Source organism: Bubalus bubalis, chromosome 14 (assembly GCF_019923935.1).
Source record: "Bubalus bubalis isolate 160015118507 breed Murrah chromosome 14, NDDB_SH_1, whole genome shotgun sequence".
In the NCBI taxonomy this organism is placed as follows: Eukaryota; Metazoa; Chordata; class Mammalia; order Artiodactyla; family Bovidae; genus Bubalus; species Bubalus bubalis.
In genome coordinates this window covers 44355062-44371358 of record NC_059170.1, presented here as the reverse complement: position 1 = coordinate 44371358, position 16297 = coordinate 44355062, and the positions used below count along the sequence as shown (strand labels likewise).

Here is a 16297-nt window from a genome sequence, read left to right as displayed (position 1 = left end):
TGGCATATAGAGTGCAGCACTTTCACAGCATCATCTCTCAGGACTTGAAATAGCTCAACTGGAATTCCATCACCTCCACTAGCTTTTTTCATAGTGATGCTTTCTAAGGCCCACTTGACTTCACATCCCAGGATGTCTGGCTCTAGGTGAGTGATCACAGCATCATGATTATCTGGGTCGTGAAGATTTTTTTTGTACAGTTCTTCTGTGTATTCTTGTCATCTCTTCTTAATATCTTCTTCTTCTGTTAGGTCCATACCATTTCTGTCCTTTATCAAGCCCATCTTTTCATGAAATATTCTCTTGGTATCTTGAATTTTCTTGAAGAGATCTCTAGTCTTTCCCATTCTGTTGTTTTCCTCTTTCTTTGCACTGATCACTGAGGAAGGCTTTCTTATCTCTCCTTGCTATTCTTTGGAACTCTGCATTCAAATGGGAATATCTTTCCTTTTCTCTTTTGCTTTTCTCTTCTCTTCTTTTCACAGCTATTTGTAAGGCCTCCTCAGACAGCCATTTTGCTTTTTTGCATTTCTTTTCCATGGGGATGGCCTTGATCCCTATCTCCTGTACAAGGTCACGAACCTGCGGCCATAGTTCATCAGGTATTCTGTCTATCAGATCTAGGCCCTTAAATCTATTTCTCACTTCCACTGTATAATCATAAGGGATTTGATTTAGGTCATACCTGAGTGGTCTAGTGGTTTTCCCTACTTTCTTCAATTTAAGTCTGAATTTGGCAATACGGAGCTCATGATCTGAGCCACAGTCAGCTCCCAGTCTTTTTTTTTTTTTTTTTTTTTGCTGACTGTATAGAGCTTCTCCATCTTTGGCAGCAAAGAATATAATCAATCTGATTTTGGTATTGACCATCTGGTGATGTCCATGTGTAGAGTCTTCTCTTGTGTTATTGGAAGAGGTCAAACCCGGGTCTCCTGCATTGCAGGCAGATTCTTTACCACTGAGCTATGAGAGAAGCCCCAACATCCAGAGCAGGTAGCAAATTGATACCTAATGTATTATTTGCATGATGGATCAACCATCATAGTCAGTGAGTCCAATATTAACTCTAGATACAGTTTAGCTGCCTGGGAATGCAATTCAGTCTTCACTGCTGATCTGTAACCAGGAACTCAGTCTGTCCTGCATGTGTTAACATGGGCAGAAGTCATGACCCCCCAGTCCAGTCACCAGTCAAGACAAGTCAGGTTGGATATGATGCGATGTTGAAATAGTTAAAGCTGTAGAATAATAACAGGGATCTACTGCACAGCACAGGGCACTGTATTTCTATATCTTGTAATAACCTATAATGGAAAAGAATCTGGAAAAAGACTATCAGTTCAGTTCAGTTCAGTTCAGTCACTCAGTCGTGTCCGACTCTTTGCGACCCCATGAATAGCAGCATGCCAGGCCTCCCTGTCCATCACCAACTCCCGGAGTTCACTCAAACTCACGTCCATCAAGTCGGTGATGCCATCCAGCCATCTCATCCTCTGTCGTCCCCTTCTCCTCCTGCCCCCAATCCCTCCCAGCATCAGAGTCTTTTCCAATGAGTCAACTCTTCGCAGGAGGTGGCCAAAGTACTGGAGTTTCAGCTTTAGCATCATTCCTTCCAAAGAACACCCAGGGCTGATCTCCTTCACAATGGACTGGTTGGATCTCCTTGCAGTCCAAGGGACTCTCTTCTCCAACACCAGAGTTCAAAAGCATCAATTCTTCGGTGCTCAGCTTTCTTCGCAGTCCAACTCTCACATCCATATATGACCACTGGAAAAACCATAGCCTTGACTAGACGGACTTTTGTTGGCAAAGTAAACTGAATCACTTTGCTGTATATTGGAAACACTGTAAATCAACTAGACTTACAAGCAAATAAAATACTTTCAGCTGAAACCTTTCTAGGATGGAAATGAAAGCAAGAGACAGAAATGAGATGTGTAATCATGGGTATTCTGTCTTTTGAAAAATCAGGGACGTCCTGCCATTTACCTTGAAGTTGCCTTATGCCATTTCAACAGCCAAGACCGAGGCTCAGCTTGAAGAACTCGCCCAGCTGGGACTAAGTAAGTGGGTGCCCTTGCCCAGTCTCTTGTCATGCATGTGTGGAGCAGAGCCAGTGGCCCCTGAAACATTGTTGCATCAGAATGTAACCCTCACCTGCATGGCAGAACTTCAGGAGGCCCTGAGTCACACCTTTTGAGAGTCTTTTTCTAAGTCAAGCATTGAACCAGCTCTCAGAGGCAGGTGCTAGGTTTGCCTGGGGAGCTCCCACAATTCTCCCCAGCACCTCCTGTTGATGAGTTTGGGCTTCCCCAAATGTCCAGCAGGTGTCTGTCATAGGTCCTGCCTTTTTATGGCATCTTGCTGGGGAATGGCCATGCCTGATGGACAGGGAAGTCCGGCGCAGGCACCTCCCCTGCTTGAGTTTTATTCTAGAATGCACGGCATTGATGGCACTTCTGTGCTTTGAGGAATCTGACTGCACAGGCTTCCAGGGAACATCTGTCTCAGTTCCTCTCTGCCTCAGTTCCGGCCCTGGTGTTCTCGGCCACATCCCTCACCCCGCCGAGCATCCCCACTCTGGCCAGCCAGATGTTCGCTTCCCCTCGTGCCTCTCAACCCAGCCCCGTGCTGGGCAGTGGATGGTAGGGGCTCAGGACACACCACTGCCACAGTGTCACTTATGGGTCCTGTTGCCCTAGGGAATCTGTGCATTTGACTTTCACACACACACACACACACAGTTTTCCTCCTTGATGGGAAAGGGGAATTCTCTTAAGATTTCAGGGCTCCAGTCTTCAGATAGATGAACAACCAGGCCATGGTATTTGAGTGAGAATTTGGGATTCAGAAGTGCAAGTCCCAGGATTCTTAGAACCTAAGAAACTGTGATACTTGACCCAGCAAATAAGAAATGTCCTTCCTTGGGCACATTTTCCCCTTACTCTAAAGAATTTGTTCTAAAGGGGGTGCCATTGCCAGGGGAGCCTGCAGAATTCACAGAGAAGCCTGGAGTTAAGAGTCATGTTCCCCTCTGAAACCTAGATTGCCTCAGAAGAATTGCCAAATGCGTCCAAGGCCTGCCTGATGGGCAGCTGGGTCGCAGGACAAGGAGGCAGAGTCCTGGTAAAAATACCAGGGCCATGTAAGTGTCCCTGCTGAAAAGTCATGCCATCTCTACCACTGAGCTTTATACCCCTTGGAGAGAGTTCAAAGCATTTCCTGAGTTTAAGGTCACATCACCACCTAGATTCTAGCCCTGCTGAGATTCCAGGTCTCTGTTTCCTCTGGTGACCTCTGTCCCTGGGACTCCCAGGTGGGTGGTCCACCTGCTCTGTGTGCTTCGTGCCAGGGCTCAAGGACTAGAGTATCTGGGGGCAGCCCTTGTGCTCTGCAAAGGCTAAGGCAAAAAAAAAAAAAAAAATCTGTTCTGGTGCCCACTCACCAGAAGCAAAATTTTTTAAAAAGCCAAAGTATTAATCTCTCAATCATGTCCCAGTCTCTGTGACCCTGTGGACTGTAGCCCACCAGGCTCCTGGGCTCCTCTATCCATAGAAGTCTTCAGGCAAGAATACTGGAGTGGGTAACATTTCCCTTCTCCTGGGGATCTTCCCCACCCAGGGCTCAAACCAGGTCTCCTGCATTGCAGGCAGATTCCTTACCGTCTGAGCCACCAGAGAAGCCCATAGATATTGAACGTGTAATTGTTACTGTGTACTTCATTTTGTGAAGAGACATCCCTTTTTAAAACCCTGTATCTCATGTATTTGTTTATCTAATAAGTGTTTCTGGAGGGTCTGCTATGTGGCAGCCACAGCAAGGGTTTAAGGATCCATAGGGTCTCTCCCCCTTGGCCACTCCCCAGCTTTATAGTCTGTATGGGAACAACACATACACAAGAACTACACGTTCTATATTTGCAAAATCTTAACAACGGTGACAGTGGGAATTTAAGAAGGGTTAAATTTTGAGCTAGAGCAGCCCTATACTGGCCATTATAAAAATATGTAAGGCCAGTCAGTGCACACTTTTAAAATTTCCTAGTGGCCACATGAAAGAGAATTAAAGGTGCAGTTAATTTTTATAATTTATTTACTATGTGAAATGCTATTTCAATATATCATCCCTATTTTTTAAAATAGTAATGAAATATTTTACCTTCTTTTTTTCTTGTTAAGTGTTTGAAATCCAGTATATATTATATCCTTACAGCACACTTCTATTCAGGCACTAAATTTTCAGCAAAAATACATGGATCAGTATTTAGATTCCATTAAATTTACAACTGAAGAAGTAGTTTCACATACCCCAGTTCCAGACCTACTTGAGTTTCCCAGTAATGCAATTGTTCGGTTTTACATTTAAATGGGTTTACATGAAATAAGATGGAAAATTGAGTCCCTGGTTGCACAAGCTGGATTTCAAGCGCTCACTGGCCACAGGTGGCTGTTGGCTTCCCTGTTGGACAGCACAGACCTAGAGGGAAGGAAGGACGACAGAAAGCGGGCAACAGGAGCCAAGGTCAGGGGTGTGCATGGCAAGGACAAGGCAGGCCCAGGGCTCCTGGCCTCACCCTCTCTCCAGGATCCCGGTGACCAGCCATTCTGGGCCCTTAGGAAAGAAACACAGTTTCAGCAAACACAGCAAGGCAAAGCTGTAGAGAGAGCAACCTATTCCAGATGGAAATGACACCAGGTATTTATTTATTAGCCTCCCTTGATTTGCATGGAAGGCCGACCTGTCCGTCCAAGGACGCACAGGCAGGGTGGCTGCAGTCACAGCGACGTGCCCCACTCCAGAGTGTGCTGAGCCACAGTGGTCACGGCTAGAAGACTGGGAGATTTGGGAAGAGTGGGCAGCAAACCACAAAGACAGTCGAACTTGCACTTATCCTTGGCCTGAGCCCGGCTGTCCTGTTTTTTTTTTTTTTTTTTTTTTTTTGCTGATGGGCCCTGTGAGTGCATTTTTCCTCCTTTTGGGTTTTAATGCTGAATGTGTAAAACCCCAGGCAGATTGTGTAATGTTCACAGACCCAGCTGCTCGTCCTGCCCATTAAAGGGGAACTGCAGGCCCTAGGGGGTGGAGGAGGGCACCCCAGGATAAGGGCATCCATCAGAAAGGGTGCTGCCACTGGGCGGGCAAACTCCCTCTTGGTGGAGCAAGTGGGAAGCCGCCTCCCACCCCTCTCCGGGACCCCCCCCCCCCCCCCCCCCCCCCCCCCCGCCCCCTCAGCCCCACAGCCTTCTCCCAGCTCCCACTGTTCCTTTTTCCTCACCTGGGGAAGGGCTGGGCCCTCTGTGGGCAACAGCCAAGCCATTTCTCAAGAGCCTTGAAGCCCAAAGCCTCACGAACCTTCCCGGGAGCCCGCAGCTGGGCCTGGCAGCATTTCCAGCCCTTCCAGTAAAGGAATGCAGTTAAAAGCAAAAAGAGAGAGAGAGAAAGGAAAACACCACACTCCAGCATAGCACCTCCCCTCCAAAGCCATGCATTGCCAGGCAAGTGTGCTGTTTGTGATGGACAGGCCGAGTGCACTGTATTTACATTCTTGTGTTCACGATAATGACTTTCAGATTTTTGGAGCTCTCCAGCTGACAACAAACCCCCAAACCCTCCACCTCCCCATAGGCCTCCCTCCTCCGACGGCGGCGACGACGGCGTGAGTCCGGCCTCCTCGCGTCAGCTCTGCCTGATAAATGGAGTGCATTCTATAAAAACCAGGACGCCCTCGGAACTGGAGTGCAGCCAGACCAACGGGGCCCTGTGCTTTATTAATCCCCTGTTCTTCAAAGTGCACAGCCAGGACCTCGGCGGGGCCCCCCGGCGGCCCTGCACTCGGACTCCCGACGCGGATGGCACCGAGAGGCCTCGGTCCCCGCCGCCCCGGCCCCCGCCGCCCGCTATTCATAGTCAGCCCGCCGGCCCCCAGCTGGCCGGGCCCGTGGCGCCCCCGGCCGGCATGCCGGAAACCGTCGCCCTGCACCAGTCCGGGGACGCGGCGCGGCTTGGAACGAAACCCACCCCCGTGCCTCCACCCCGGCTCAAGAAGCAGGCGTCTTTCCTCGAGGCGGAGGGCGGCGCCAAGACCTTGACCGGCGGCGGGCCTCGCCCGGAGCCCGCGGCGGGCCCGGCGGGCGGCGCAGGGGGGGGCTCTGCCCCGGCGGAGACGGAGGCGGAGGCGGTCCTGGCCTCGGGGGATTGCGCAAGGGCCCGGCGCGCCGCCGCCTCGGCCTCGGCATCCCGGGCCCCGTGGCGCGCGGGCCGCCAGCGGCTGAGTGACATGAGCCTTTCCACTTCCTCCTCCGACTCGCTGGACCTGGACCGCAGCATGCCCCTGTTTGGCTACGAGGCGGACACCAACAGCAGCCTGGAGGACTACGACGGCGAGAGCGACCAGGAGACCATGGCCCCCCCCATCAAGTCCAAGAAGAAGCGGAACAGCTCCTTCGTGCTGCCCAAGCTCGTCAAGTCCCAGCTCCGCAAGATGAGCGGCGTCTTCAGCTCGTTCCTGACCCCGGAGAAGCGCATGGTGCGCCGGATCGCCGAGCTGGCCCGCGACAAGCGCACCTACTTCGGCTGCCTGGTGCAGGACTACGTGAGTTTTCTGCAGGAGAACAAGGAGTGCCACGTGTCCAGCACCGACCTCCTGCAGACCATCCGGCAGTTCATGACCCAGGTGAAGAACTACCTGTCCCAGAGCTCCGAGCTGGACCCCCCCATCGAATCGCTGATCCCCGAAGACCAGATAGGTGGGTGCCACCTTGCCTTTAAAATACATGTGTGTGTGTATAGAATTGCTTATACATACCAGTGGAATTATTTAAAAACAGAAATTCACAGCCGTAGAAAGAAACTTAGGGTTATCAAAGGGGGAAGGGGAGGGAGGGAGAGATGAGGAGTTTGGGGTTAACAGATACACCCCACTGTAGGTAAAATAGGTAAGCAACAAGGACCTACTGTATAGCACAAGGACCTATATACTTAATAGTTTGTAATAACCTATATGAGAGGAGTCTGAAAAAGAATACATATGTGTGTATCTATATATGCGTGTATATATGTGCTCAGTTACTCAGATGTGTCCAACTCTGTGCAACCCCACAGACTGTAGCGCACCAGGCTCCTCTGTCCATGGGATTCTCCAGGCAAGAATACTGGAGTGGGTTGCCATTTCCTCCTCCAGGATGTGTTTGTGTACATATATCTGAATCAGTTAATATACACCTGAAACTAATAGGACTTTGTAAATCAACTATACTTCAATAAAATGACAAATATATATACATACTATATATATAGTATATAATATATATATATATATATAGTATATAATATATATATATATATATATATACTGTGGCCTGGCAGGACATTGTATCCTGTGTTAGTTCTCTTGGGTGGCGTTTTCTCCGGAGTTCAAAACAGCAACACACTCCACCCCCTGGGCTGATCTGAACTAGAAACACAGCTTCTTGAAGTTGACTTCATGTTATATACCTGGTTTGGGGGCTGAGCATCAGGCTCGGACACGTTTTGGGGAGCGACTAATGGGAGCCGCAGATGGGTCTGTTCAGGGCTGGACCATTCTGGTTGCCTGCCTGATTTTGTGCTCTGTGTGGGCTTTGAGGGTCTCCTGAAGGTGTGTCTCAGCAAGCCATGGGGGTTTGTGCTGTATTGGTTGGAAAGTGCCCTTTTTTACCCTCAGGAGGGCAGAGGCCACGGTGTGCAGCCGGGTGAGTTGCCACAGGGAGCAAGCACCAGTGCAGCAGAACGTGACAGCATCAAAGCCCCCAGGGAACCCCTCCCTGTCCCCCTTCTTCCCAGAGGGAAACTGCCCTGCTGGCTTCTAATCACAGAATTCAGTAAGTTTGGGAGTAAGCAAAAACAAAAAAGTCAAATGGATAAGTTTGTTTTGTGTATCTTTAAAAATAAGTATCAAATTTTGGAGGTCACATGAAAGGTGTTTTCTTCAAAGTCAAGGGGAAATAACTTTCTTTCTAACCTCATTGGAGAGCTGAATTGCTAATAGTTACTTTGGCCAAGGGAAGATTGAATTTGGCAAGACCTCTCTTTTTCCAGGGCTAGAGTCTTAAGAGAGTTTTTTTTTTTTTTTTTTTTTTTTTAACTTCAGAAGATCGACTCTGAAGGACAAATTTCAGAGACCTCATTCACTGGGCAGCAGCAATCAAAAAGAGCTACCCGACATTTCTAGGCCGTTCATAAAGCAAAGCTGGAATCGGCTTCTTTCTGATTGGGTCTGTTTGTGGAAAGTAGTAAACAGCGTGTGGTTTGCCGGTGGTGTCTCCCCGCCTCTCTCTCTCTCCCCCTCTCCTTGAAGTGAGTTTCAGCAGCTTTTTGATTTTCTCACAAAGGAATCAAAGCCTTGTTTGTTTTCCTGTGGCTTGCGCCTGGGTGGGTGGGGCGTGGTTAAAGCCCGGCTGCTGGAGAGAAAGTTGGAAGGAATGTGCCCCAGGATGTGCCTTGGGGATGGAAATGCTTGCCTTCGAGACAACGGAAGAGCGGCCCGGGCCCTCTCGGTCCCGCCCCCACCCCCAGAGCCTGCCTCTCAGGGGAGACCGGCTCAGACCCCGCACCGGCGGGAGAGCCAGGCGGGCGCTGATGTCAGCGCTGGGCTATGTGGCCGCAGTGCCAGCCAGCCCACGGAGACGAGGCTCCTCCCTGGGGAGCCAGGCCTTGCCTTCCTTCCCCGCCGATGCTGTGAGCACCGACCGAAGCTGCCGGTCCTTCCGGCGGGTGCGGGGGAAGCTCTCCTCCTAGCTTCTCGGAAGGTGCCAGTTCAGATAGGGTATTGTTGTTGGTTGGAGCCCCGGATCTCATCTTCTCCAAAAACAGATTTGAATGTGGCCAGCAGTCTTTGACACAAACGCTTTGCTGCTCTGGAAAGATAGAGCTTTCCATCTAAAAATCTAAGGTCCTGAGGAGGAGGGAAGCTGACATCCAGGCTGCCTGTCCCGGCGATGGCAGTAGGTCTTGGCCTCAGCCCTGTGAAGCAGGCATCCGTGTGCCCTTGGCAAGGCTGGGTTTGCCAGCTGGAGCCAGGTGTCCAGGGCTATTCTGGCCTAGCCTGTGCAGCTTCTGAACTTTCTTCTTTGGATTCAGAGCCTGTTTTTTTGAGGGGACTTCCCTGGTGGCCCAGTGATTGCCTTCCACTGGACCACTGGGGAATGTGGGTTCAACCCTTGGTTGGGGAGCTAAGATCTCATGTGCCTCGTGGCCAGAAACGCAAAACATAAAAACAGAAGCAATATTGCAACAAATTCAATAAAGACTTTAAAAATGGTCCACATTAAAAAAAATCTTATAAATAAAAAAATTTTTTTTACTTTGTTTATTTGGCTGTGCTGGGTCTTTGTTGCTGCACAGGTTCTTCTCTAGTTGTGGCAATCAGGGGTTACTCTCTAGTTTCGATGCACGGCTTCTCATTGTGGCAGCTTCTTTTGTTGCAGAGCACAGGCTCTAGTGTGCCGGCTCAGTAGTTGTGGCACATGGATTTAGTTGTCCAGCAGCACATGGGATCTTCCCGGACCAGGGATCAAACCCATGTCTCCTGCATTGGCAGGCAGATTCTTTACCACTGAGCCACCAAGGAAGCCCCCCAACCCAATTTATTTTTTTAAAACCCTGTGTTTTGAACCTTACCCCTGTCCCCTGCCAGAGAAGGCAATGGCACCCCACTCCAGTACTCTTGCCTGGAAAATCCCATGGACGGAGGAGCCTGGTGGGCTGCAGTCAATGGGGTTGTGAAGAGTCGGACATGACTGACCGACTTCACTTTCACTTTTCACTTTCATGCATTGGAGAAGGAAATGGCAACCCACTCCAGTGTTCTTGCCTGGAGAATCCCAGGGACAGGGGAGCCTGGTGGGCTGCCGTCTATGGGGTTGCACAGAGTCGACACGACTGAAGCGACTTAGCAGCAGCAGCAGCAGCAGCCTCTCCCCTGCTGGTGCCTGTGTTCATATTTTCTCATAAGAAACTAAGGAGATTGGAAAACATTGTTTAATTGTGTTATGCACCTAATAGGAATACGATATTTGTCAATTATATCTCAATGAAAATTAACTTAAACATTTAACTTGTAAATTCAAGGGCATTAGAATAGTAGGCTCACCATTGGTAGAGGAAGCTCAGAGAGCCACTGTCTGCGGACGCGGGCGTGTGACACGCTGCCACACGTTTTTATTGGTTTGTTTTGTTTAAGCTTTTGCATTAAAGCAGATGCTTCATCTTATCTGCTGCTTCATCAAGGAAACCATTATTCTGTTTTGAAAAGTGCAGAGAATGTGCTGGGCTTTTGAAATTAAGAGGAAGGCGAGCCAAAGCAGAAGGTGACCTAAGAAACTCATCACGTGCCCAATTGTGAGGAAAGATGTGATCCTAATGATTAGAAAACCAATCCCCTTAAATGTGCCAGTTTAGATTCGGACTCTGGCAAGAAAATGGAGTCTAAATGATCTGTTTTACATATTCCTAAATGAAGGGCTCACTAGTTTACTAAGACCTTGTTAACACAGTGATTCCTTTGAACTGTGTGATCAACTCATGGGTGGTACCTTTGTGTAGATTTTGTTCTGTTTTGCAAATTCAGGAATGGAGGTCAAGATGTATAAAGTGACTTGTGGAGGGTTATGCTGCTGGTGGGTAGGGGAGATTGGATTCAGCCCTGGTCTCCTCTGGTTTATCTGTTTATTTTCACCAATCTCACTTCCTGGGAGGTTATAATTCACTTTGAATGGATTCACTTTAAATGCCACCCCCAGGATTCCAAACCTCAAATTTCTTCAGAACCAGTGTCAACTGATGCTTGTAAGGCTTTTCAAGAATACCAATTGGGTTTCTCTTCTTCAAAAAAAAAATCTAGTCCTGTCCTCCTTTCCCACAGCTTCTGGGGGAGAGAGTGCTGAATGAGGAGGTGGGAATGTAAAGCCTAGATCTACAGAATTCCATCCTGAAATTCAGGAAGTTGGAGGAGGTATCTCAGTGCTGTAACCCACGTAGAATTCCATCCCTTATATGTAAAATGAACCATATGAACCCATGTGCATTTAGTGTTTGGATACAGTGCTAATCTTCTTCACAAAGGAGTTCTTCAGTTGCACAGAGAAAAGCCAATGAAAAAACCAAATAGCTCTCACCCAACTGCAACTTTGTCCATGTGCTCCTGTCATAGCCCTGTAGGGCAGCACTTCCCAGGTGAGAATGACAGGATAAAAACAGTCTCAAAGCTGTAAAATTGCCAGCCTAAATGGTGGTGCCCTATCATAGAGAATTTGACTTCTGTCTAGACTGCTCTTTAAAGCACTGCCACACAAAACCTTGCCATGTAGAGGTTCTTGAGCAGATGTTGGTTGATTGACATCAGCTTTGCTCTCCTGATGGGAGGATAAGTTCCCATTTGACCCAGCTCCCTCTTGATTCCAGGGCCACATATCCTGTTTCCCTTGTGACAAGCTCTCTACCCTTCACTCTGCAAAAGTGGTACGTGGAGGGACAAGCAACTGCTTTAACAAAAGCATGTATACCATTTGGCATCCTCCTCAAAAGCCCAGGATTGGTAACTTCATGGACACAGTGAAGTGTACTCACTCCTGAGTGCCCCGCCCAGTAAGATATAGACCCTGTGACATCATTTGTTATCCCAACACATGCTCCTTATTGGTGGGTTTTCACATCACACCACTTCCGTCTCAGTCTCTTTCAACCAGCGAGAGAATAGTCCCAAAGTGGGTTACAGCACTGAAATACCTCCTCCAACTTCCTGAATTTCAGGATGGAATTCTGTAGATCTAGGCTTTACATTCCCACCTCCTCATTCAGCACTCTCTCCCCCAGAAGCTGTGGGAAAGGAGGACAGGACTAGATTTTTTTTCTGAAGAAGAAGAGAAACCCAGCTGGTGTTCTCAACTGGTATTCTCTTAGTCCCAACTTTCTGGTAGTGACATCTATACTTTGCAGAGCTTGTTGCATTTTTGTGGATACTGTTTTGATTTTCTTAAAGCAAAAGAATTTTTACTTCTGATTTGATATTAATCTTAAGGAAATCCCTCTGTTTTCAAGTCTTGTTTCAAGAAAAACAAAATTTTTCCAACTCCCAAAATGTTAGTAATCCTCAACTTTCTACTTCATTCAAATTGCACACAAACACTCCACAAAGATACAGATAAGCCAACTGTATTTATAAAAGTCAGTAATAAAAAACAAGATACGGTTTTGCTTTCTTTAGTGGCTGTCAAAATGTGTATTTTTTCTGAAGAGTATTACCATTATTTGAAGAAAAAGTAGCCTTAAACTCAATTCCCACATATTTCAAAGAGAACATCAATTTACTTACATGAGTGTTTTATTTTCTTTATAGAGAAATGATACTGAAATGTGGTTAAACACCAGAGAGCATAGTGTGTGTAAGAAAGAAGTCTGAAGTCATTCCTTGGGTTTTAAACAATTAAAACTGCCTTGCTTCATGTCATTTTTTTTAATGAACATTCAAACCTGGGGATTTCCTGGTGGTACACTCATAAAGAATCTGCCTGCCAATGCAGGAGAGTGGGTTCAATCCCCTGGGTTGGGAAGATCCCCTGGAGGATGAAATGGCAACACACTCCAGTATTCTTGCCTGGGAAATCTCATGGACTGAGGAGCCTGGCTGGCTACATAGAGTCCATGAGGTCTCAAAGAGCTGGATACGACTGAGCATGCACGCATAAGTCTAACTCAAGCTTCAACATCTAGTGTGATTTGCTTTTAATTTTGAATTCAGAGTTTGGTTTAATCCCTTGAGTTATTGTGTTACCTGCTCTGTTTTAGACAGAGTCATTCTGAAAGTAGGCCGAGAGGCATAGTGGTGCAGAGTTAAGAGTTAAACCACCTTGATTCTGACCTCTGAGCTAGTCCTTGTGTCCGTGTCACCTGGAAGGAGAGGATCTCTTAGTACATTATCAAAAGGTACAGAGCAGGAGAAAGATCGACCTCTTGCAGCCTAGGAAAAGCACATCTATATTATTTTTGAGAATTAGTTTAATTAGACAGAAGACTGCCCCTCTTTTCCTGACTATAGCTCAGAAGACCCAAGGGAAAACACATAGGAGTTATGTATTCATGTAAGTCAAAGGGTAGTTTAAATACATGTAAAGTACATAAAAGTGTTTGGAATGCTTGGAAAGCACTTAGTACCCTGTCCAGTTCAGCCCTGATTTTTAATCCAGCTGTGCAGCCAGAGGTGACCATGTTAGCACCGAAAGACAGAAGCAGCTCCTTTTGCCCTTCTCGTACAGAGCGAGGGCCACTATGCTATTTCCTGACTTCTTTGCGGTAGGGACAACCAGGTTCCCCACCGTCCAGGGAAGGTCATTTAACTTCTGTGCCTCGGGGAGAGGGCCCCCATTCATTGTGACAGGGCTGAAGCGAGGGCCAGCACAGAGCACAGGCTTCCGTCCCGCCCCTTGTCCCAGGAACTGCGCAAACAGATGTGCCCATCGGTATTCGCGTTGGTGCACGTTTGCACTTCACAGTTTGAGTTCCCCACAAAAAAGATCTGCCTCTTGTCATCAAATGTTAACTTCTATTGCTTCTACTTTACTTTCTTGAAAGAATGCTAGAACTTGAATAAGCCAAGAGGCTGTGTGACCTCACTTTGATCTTTGTCATGTAGGTTGCAACCTACCCCTTTTGGACATCATGTTGTTTAGACTCTGGGTTCTGTTAGAATTCCTGGCGGATACCGGGAATTATTTTGTTTTAACCAGGTTCAGAGTGCTCCTTCTGTCTTCCCTGCCCTGGGCGAGGAGTAGATGGCAGTTCAGAAGTTGCAGGCAGTGACAGTCAAAGAGGTGAAGTGAAGAGGCCAGAGTCACTTAGAAAGACACAGCTGGGCCGGCTGCCAGGCCACCTCCTCTCACTCTTTCTAAGACACGCGCCTTCGCTGAACTTCAGCTTCTGGACTCTCGTTTCCTCTTCAGCAGCAGTAGGGGAGCAGAAAGTGTCCAGACGAGCTGATGAGTGAGCCTGTCCTGTGATGGGTCCCCGTCTCGTGCCTGACTTTCTCTGGAATCCATGCCTCTGATCAGAGGGAAGTGACAGACCTTAGGCTTCTGTCCTCATTCCTAAGACGGGGCAATCATCTCACAGCTCTAGAGGCCGACACGTTTAGCGCTTCCTGTAAATCACTGCATTTACAGGTCTCACTAAGGCAGGGAGCTCTAGGCTGATGCCCCTGACTACTTCCCTGAGTGGATGAACTTTAGAACCAGTTGATAGGATCTCTATAAATATTTTCAGAAACTGTGTTTCCAGTGGGTCATCCAGTTAGCAATCGGTTTCTAACGCTCACAGTGTTGTAGTGCAGACAGTTCTCCGGCATCTTTTTGTTTCTTTGTAGATAAACACAGTTGACATAACCAGAGTTCTTGGGCTCCCCTTGGTACCTGTGTGGCATCCATGTCTCTGGGTTTCCTCAGCTATAAAATAAAGAAATCACGGTCCTCCCACCAGCGGTTTGGTGAAGGAGCTGAAGAGACAGTGCATGTAAAGTGCCTAGAACAGCATCATTCTTGGATGTAAAGCAACCAGAGATGGTAGGGGAAAATGGATAGTAGTAATTTATAAGCCATATGACTGATCTGATCTGTTCTTTCCTTTTGTTCTGAGCTAGTCCACATTCTGAAAGATTTTCTGTTCCTTTTGTTTCCTAAAATCATTTTTCCCTCTTGCTTCATAAGCATGACCTTCTTTTCCTTTTGGAGAGACTCATTCAGGTACTAGGTCCTTGTCATTTGGACTTTTTTTCTTATTCATAGTATTTATTAAAGATTTGTGAGGATGGGGAGGGGTGATTAGGAGTGAAGACCTGAAAAAGAAAGCAGAGAGACCAGTTTTTCTTATTTCTAAATTATAGCCTTTTAAAAATATTCTAAAAATTTGTTTCTTTGGGGATTTTAAGGCAGTGGGTCCTGGATATCAACCCTCCTAGCAGATTTCCACTGTTGCATTTCCTACTAAGAGTAGAGTTTGTGGCTCAAAGGTCAGCATCAGCACCCCTTCCCTGGGGACAAGGATGAGTTGCTCAAGAGACTCACTCAGCTGGCTGGTGACGAGCTGTCTGCTGCCAGCCCCCGGAACAGCATAGAACCTTTTGGAGATGGTTTGTGTGCACACTGTGGCCCTGAGATGATCAGACTTGCTCGGAATTTAAAAGTTGCCCTTAGGGTTCAAGGTGAAAAGCTCAGGCTGGTCTCTAGGTGTTTTCTGTTGGTTTGATTTATACACATGGCTATTGAGGTTTAATGTGTATCCGTGAAGTGTATAAATTTCAAGTGCTCAGCTTGACAATTCTTTATCCATGTATCAACCACAGGCATCTACCGTCTCCACCCCCTGGAAGTGTCCCCCGAAGCCCCGTTTATTTTTCAGGACGACTGCCATCCCGACCTCATCATACATTGGTTTTACCTGTCCTTGAGCTTTGTGTAAGCATCGTGCTAAAGGAGACAAGTCTTGTGTGTCTGGCTTTTTTTACACAGATTGTATCTTGGAGACTCAGCTAGTTGTGTCCAGAGCAGCAGCATGCTCTTTTTCATGGAATGAATCTTCCATTGTCTGCATTCCATTTTCTGAATTCCATTGTGTGTATATCTCCTGGCATCTATGCCATTGGGTTGGGCCTTGGGTGTTTTCCAGTTTGGGCCTGTTATGAGTAACACTGCTCCCAACATTCATGTGCGTCCTAATTAATGATTGACGTGGCTTTCTCCCCCCTTGGTGACCTCCTTCCAGCAGAGGGAGGGGTCACCAGGAATGTGGCTGCAGAATCTTTAGATAGAGCAGTAAACTGGTGAATGTTTATGAAACACCATGAACTTTAGAACTAAGAAATCACTGACTTTGAAAAGCAGGGTGTTCAGTTTTATGGGCTCAAGCAAACCATTAGACATCTCCAAGTCTCTGTTTCCTTATCTGTAAAAAGCCCTATATCTGTTTCCTTATTCTATAAAAAGAATATGAATAGTCATATTGTGCAAAAATAATAGAGATACTATAGAATTAGATGAGATAATGAAATAAAGCCTAGCCCAACTGGGCACTCAATGTTAATTCCTATTGTTGACTTTTCATCCTAGTGGCCATTGGAAGTGAAGTCAGAGATGCTGTATGACTTTCTAGAAGTTTATTGACACAGCATAACCAATGCAAACTTGGTTTTAATTTGTTTTAAAACAGTAATTTGTTTTAATGCCAGATGTGAAGAAATGTTGTTCTGTTTTTCTTCTTACTGTATAACCTCTTT

General features: G+C 47.1%; 1 protein-coding gene and 1 long non-coding RNA gene across 16 annotated transcripts in view; one reads left to right on the top strand and one right to left on the bottom strand.

Annotated features, from left to right (window-relative positions):
* The window catches only part of RIN2 (Ras and Rab interactor 2), a 211035-nt gene that overhangs the window by 180663 nt on the left and 14075 nt on the right, over positions 1-16297 (top strand). For 13 of the 14 annotated variants that reach the window (XM_025264175.3, XM_025264172.3, XM_044927992.2 and 10 more), the window contains 2 exons: positions 1972-2063; positions 5571-6746. In XM_025264175.3, the coding sequence (XP_025119960.1) occupies positions 1972-2063; positions 5571-6746 (1268 nt within the window). Of the gene's footprint in view, positions 1-1971; positions 2064-4568; positions 4696-5570; positions 6747-16297 lie in introns of those variants that run through there. The other variant, XM_044927993.2, reaches the window with a different exon arrangement.
* Positions 3893-6155, bottom strand: LOC102410852. 2 transcript variants are annotated; one of them, XR_003103181.2, is made up of 3 exons: positions 6019-6155; positions 5276-5394; positions 3893-4611 (listed from the first exon to the last, which is right to left on the bottom strand). It is a non-coding gene; the product is annotated as an uncharacterized LOC102410852 (long non-coding RNA). The 2 variants fall into 2 exon arrangements; XR_006544574.1 differs by lacking the exon at positions 6019-6155 and having other exon boundaries at positions 5276-5570.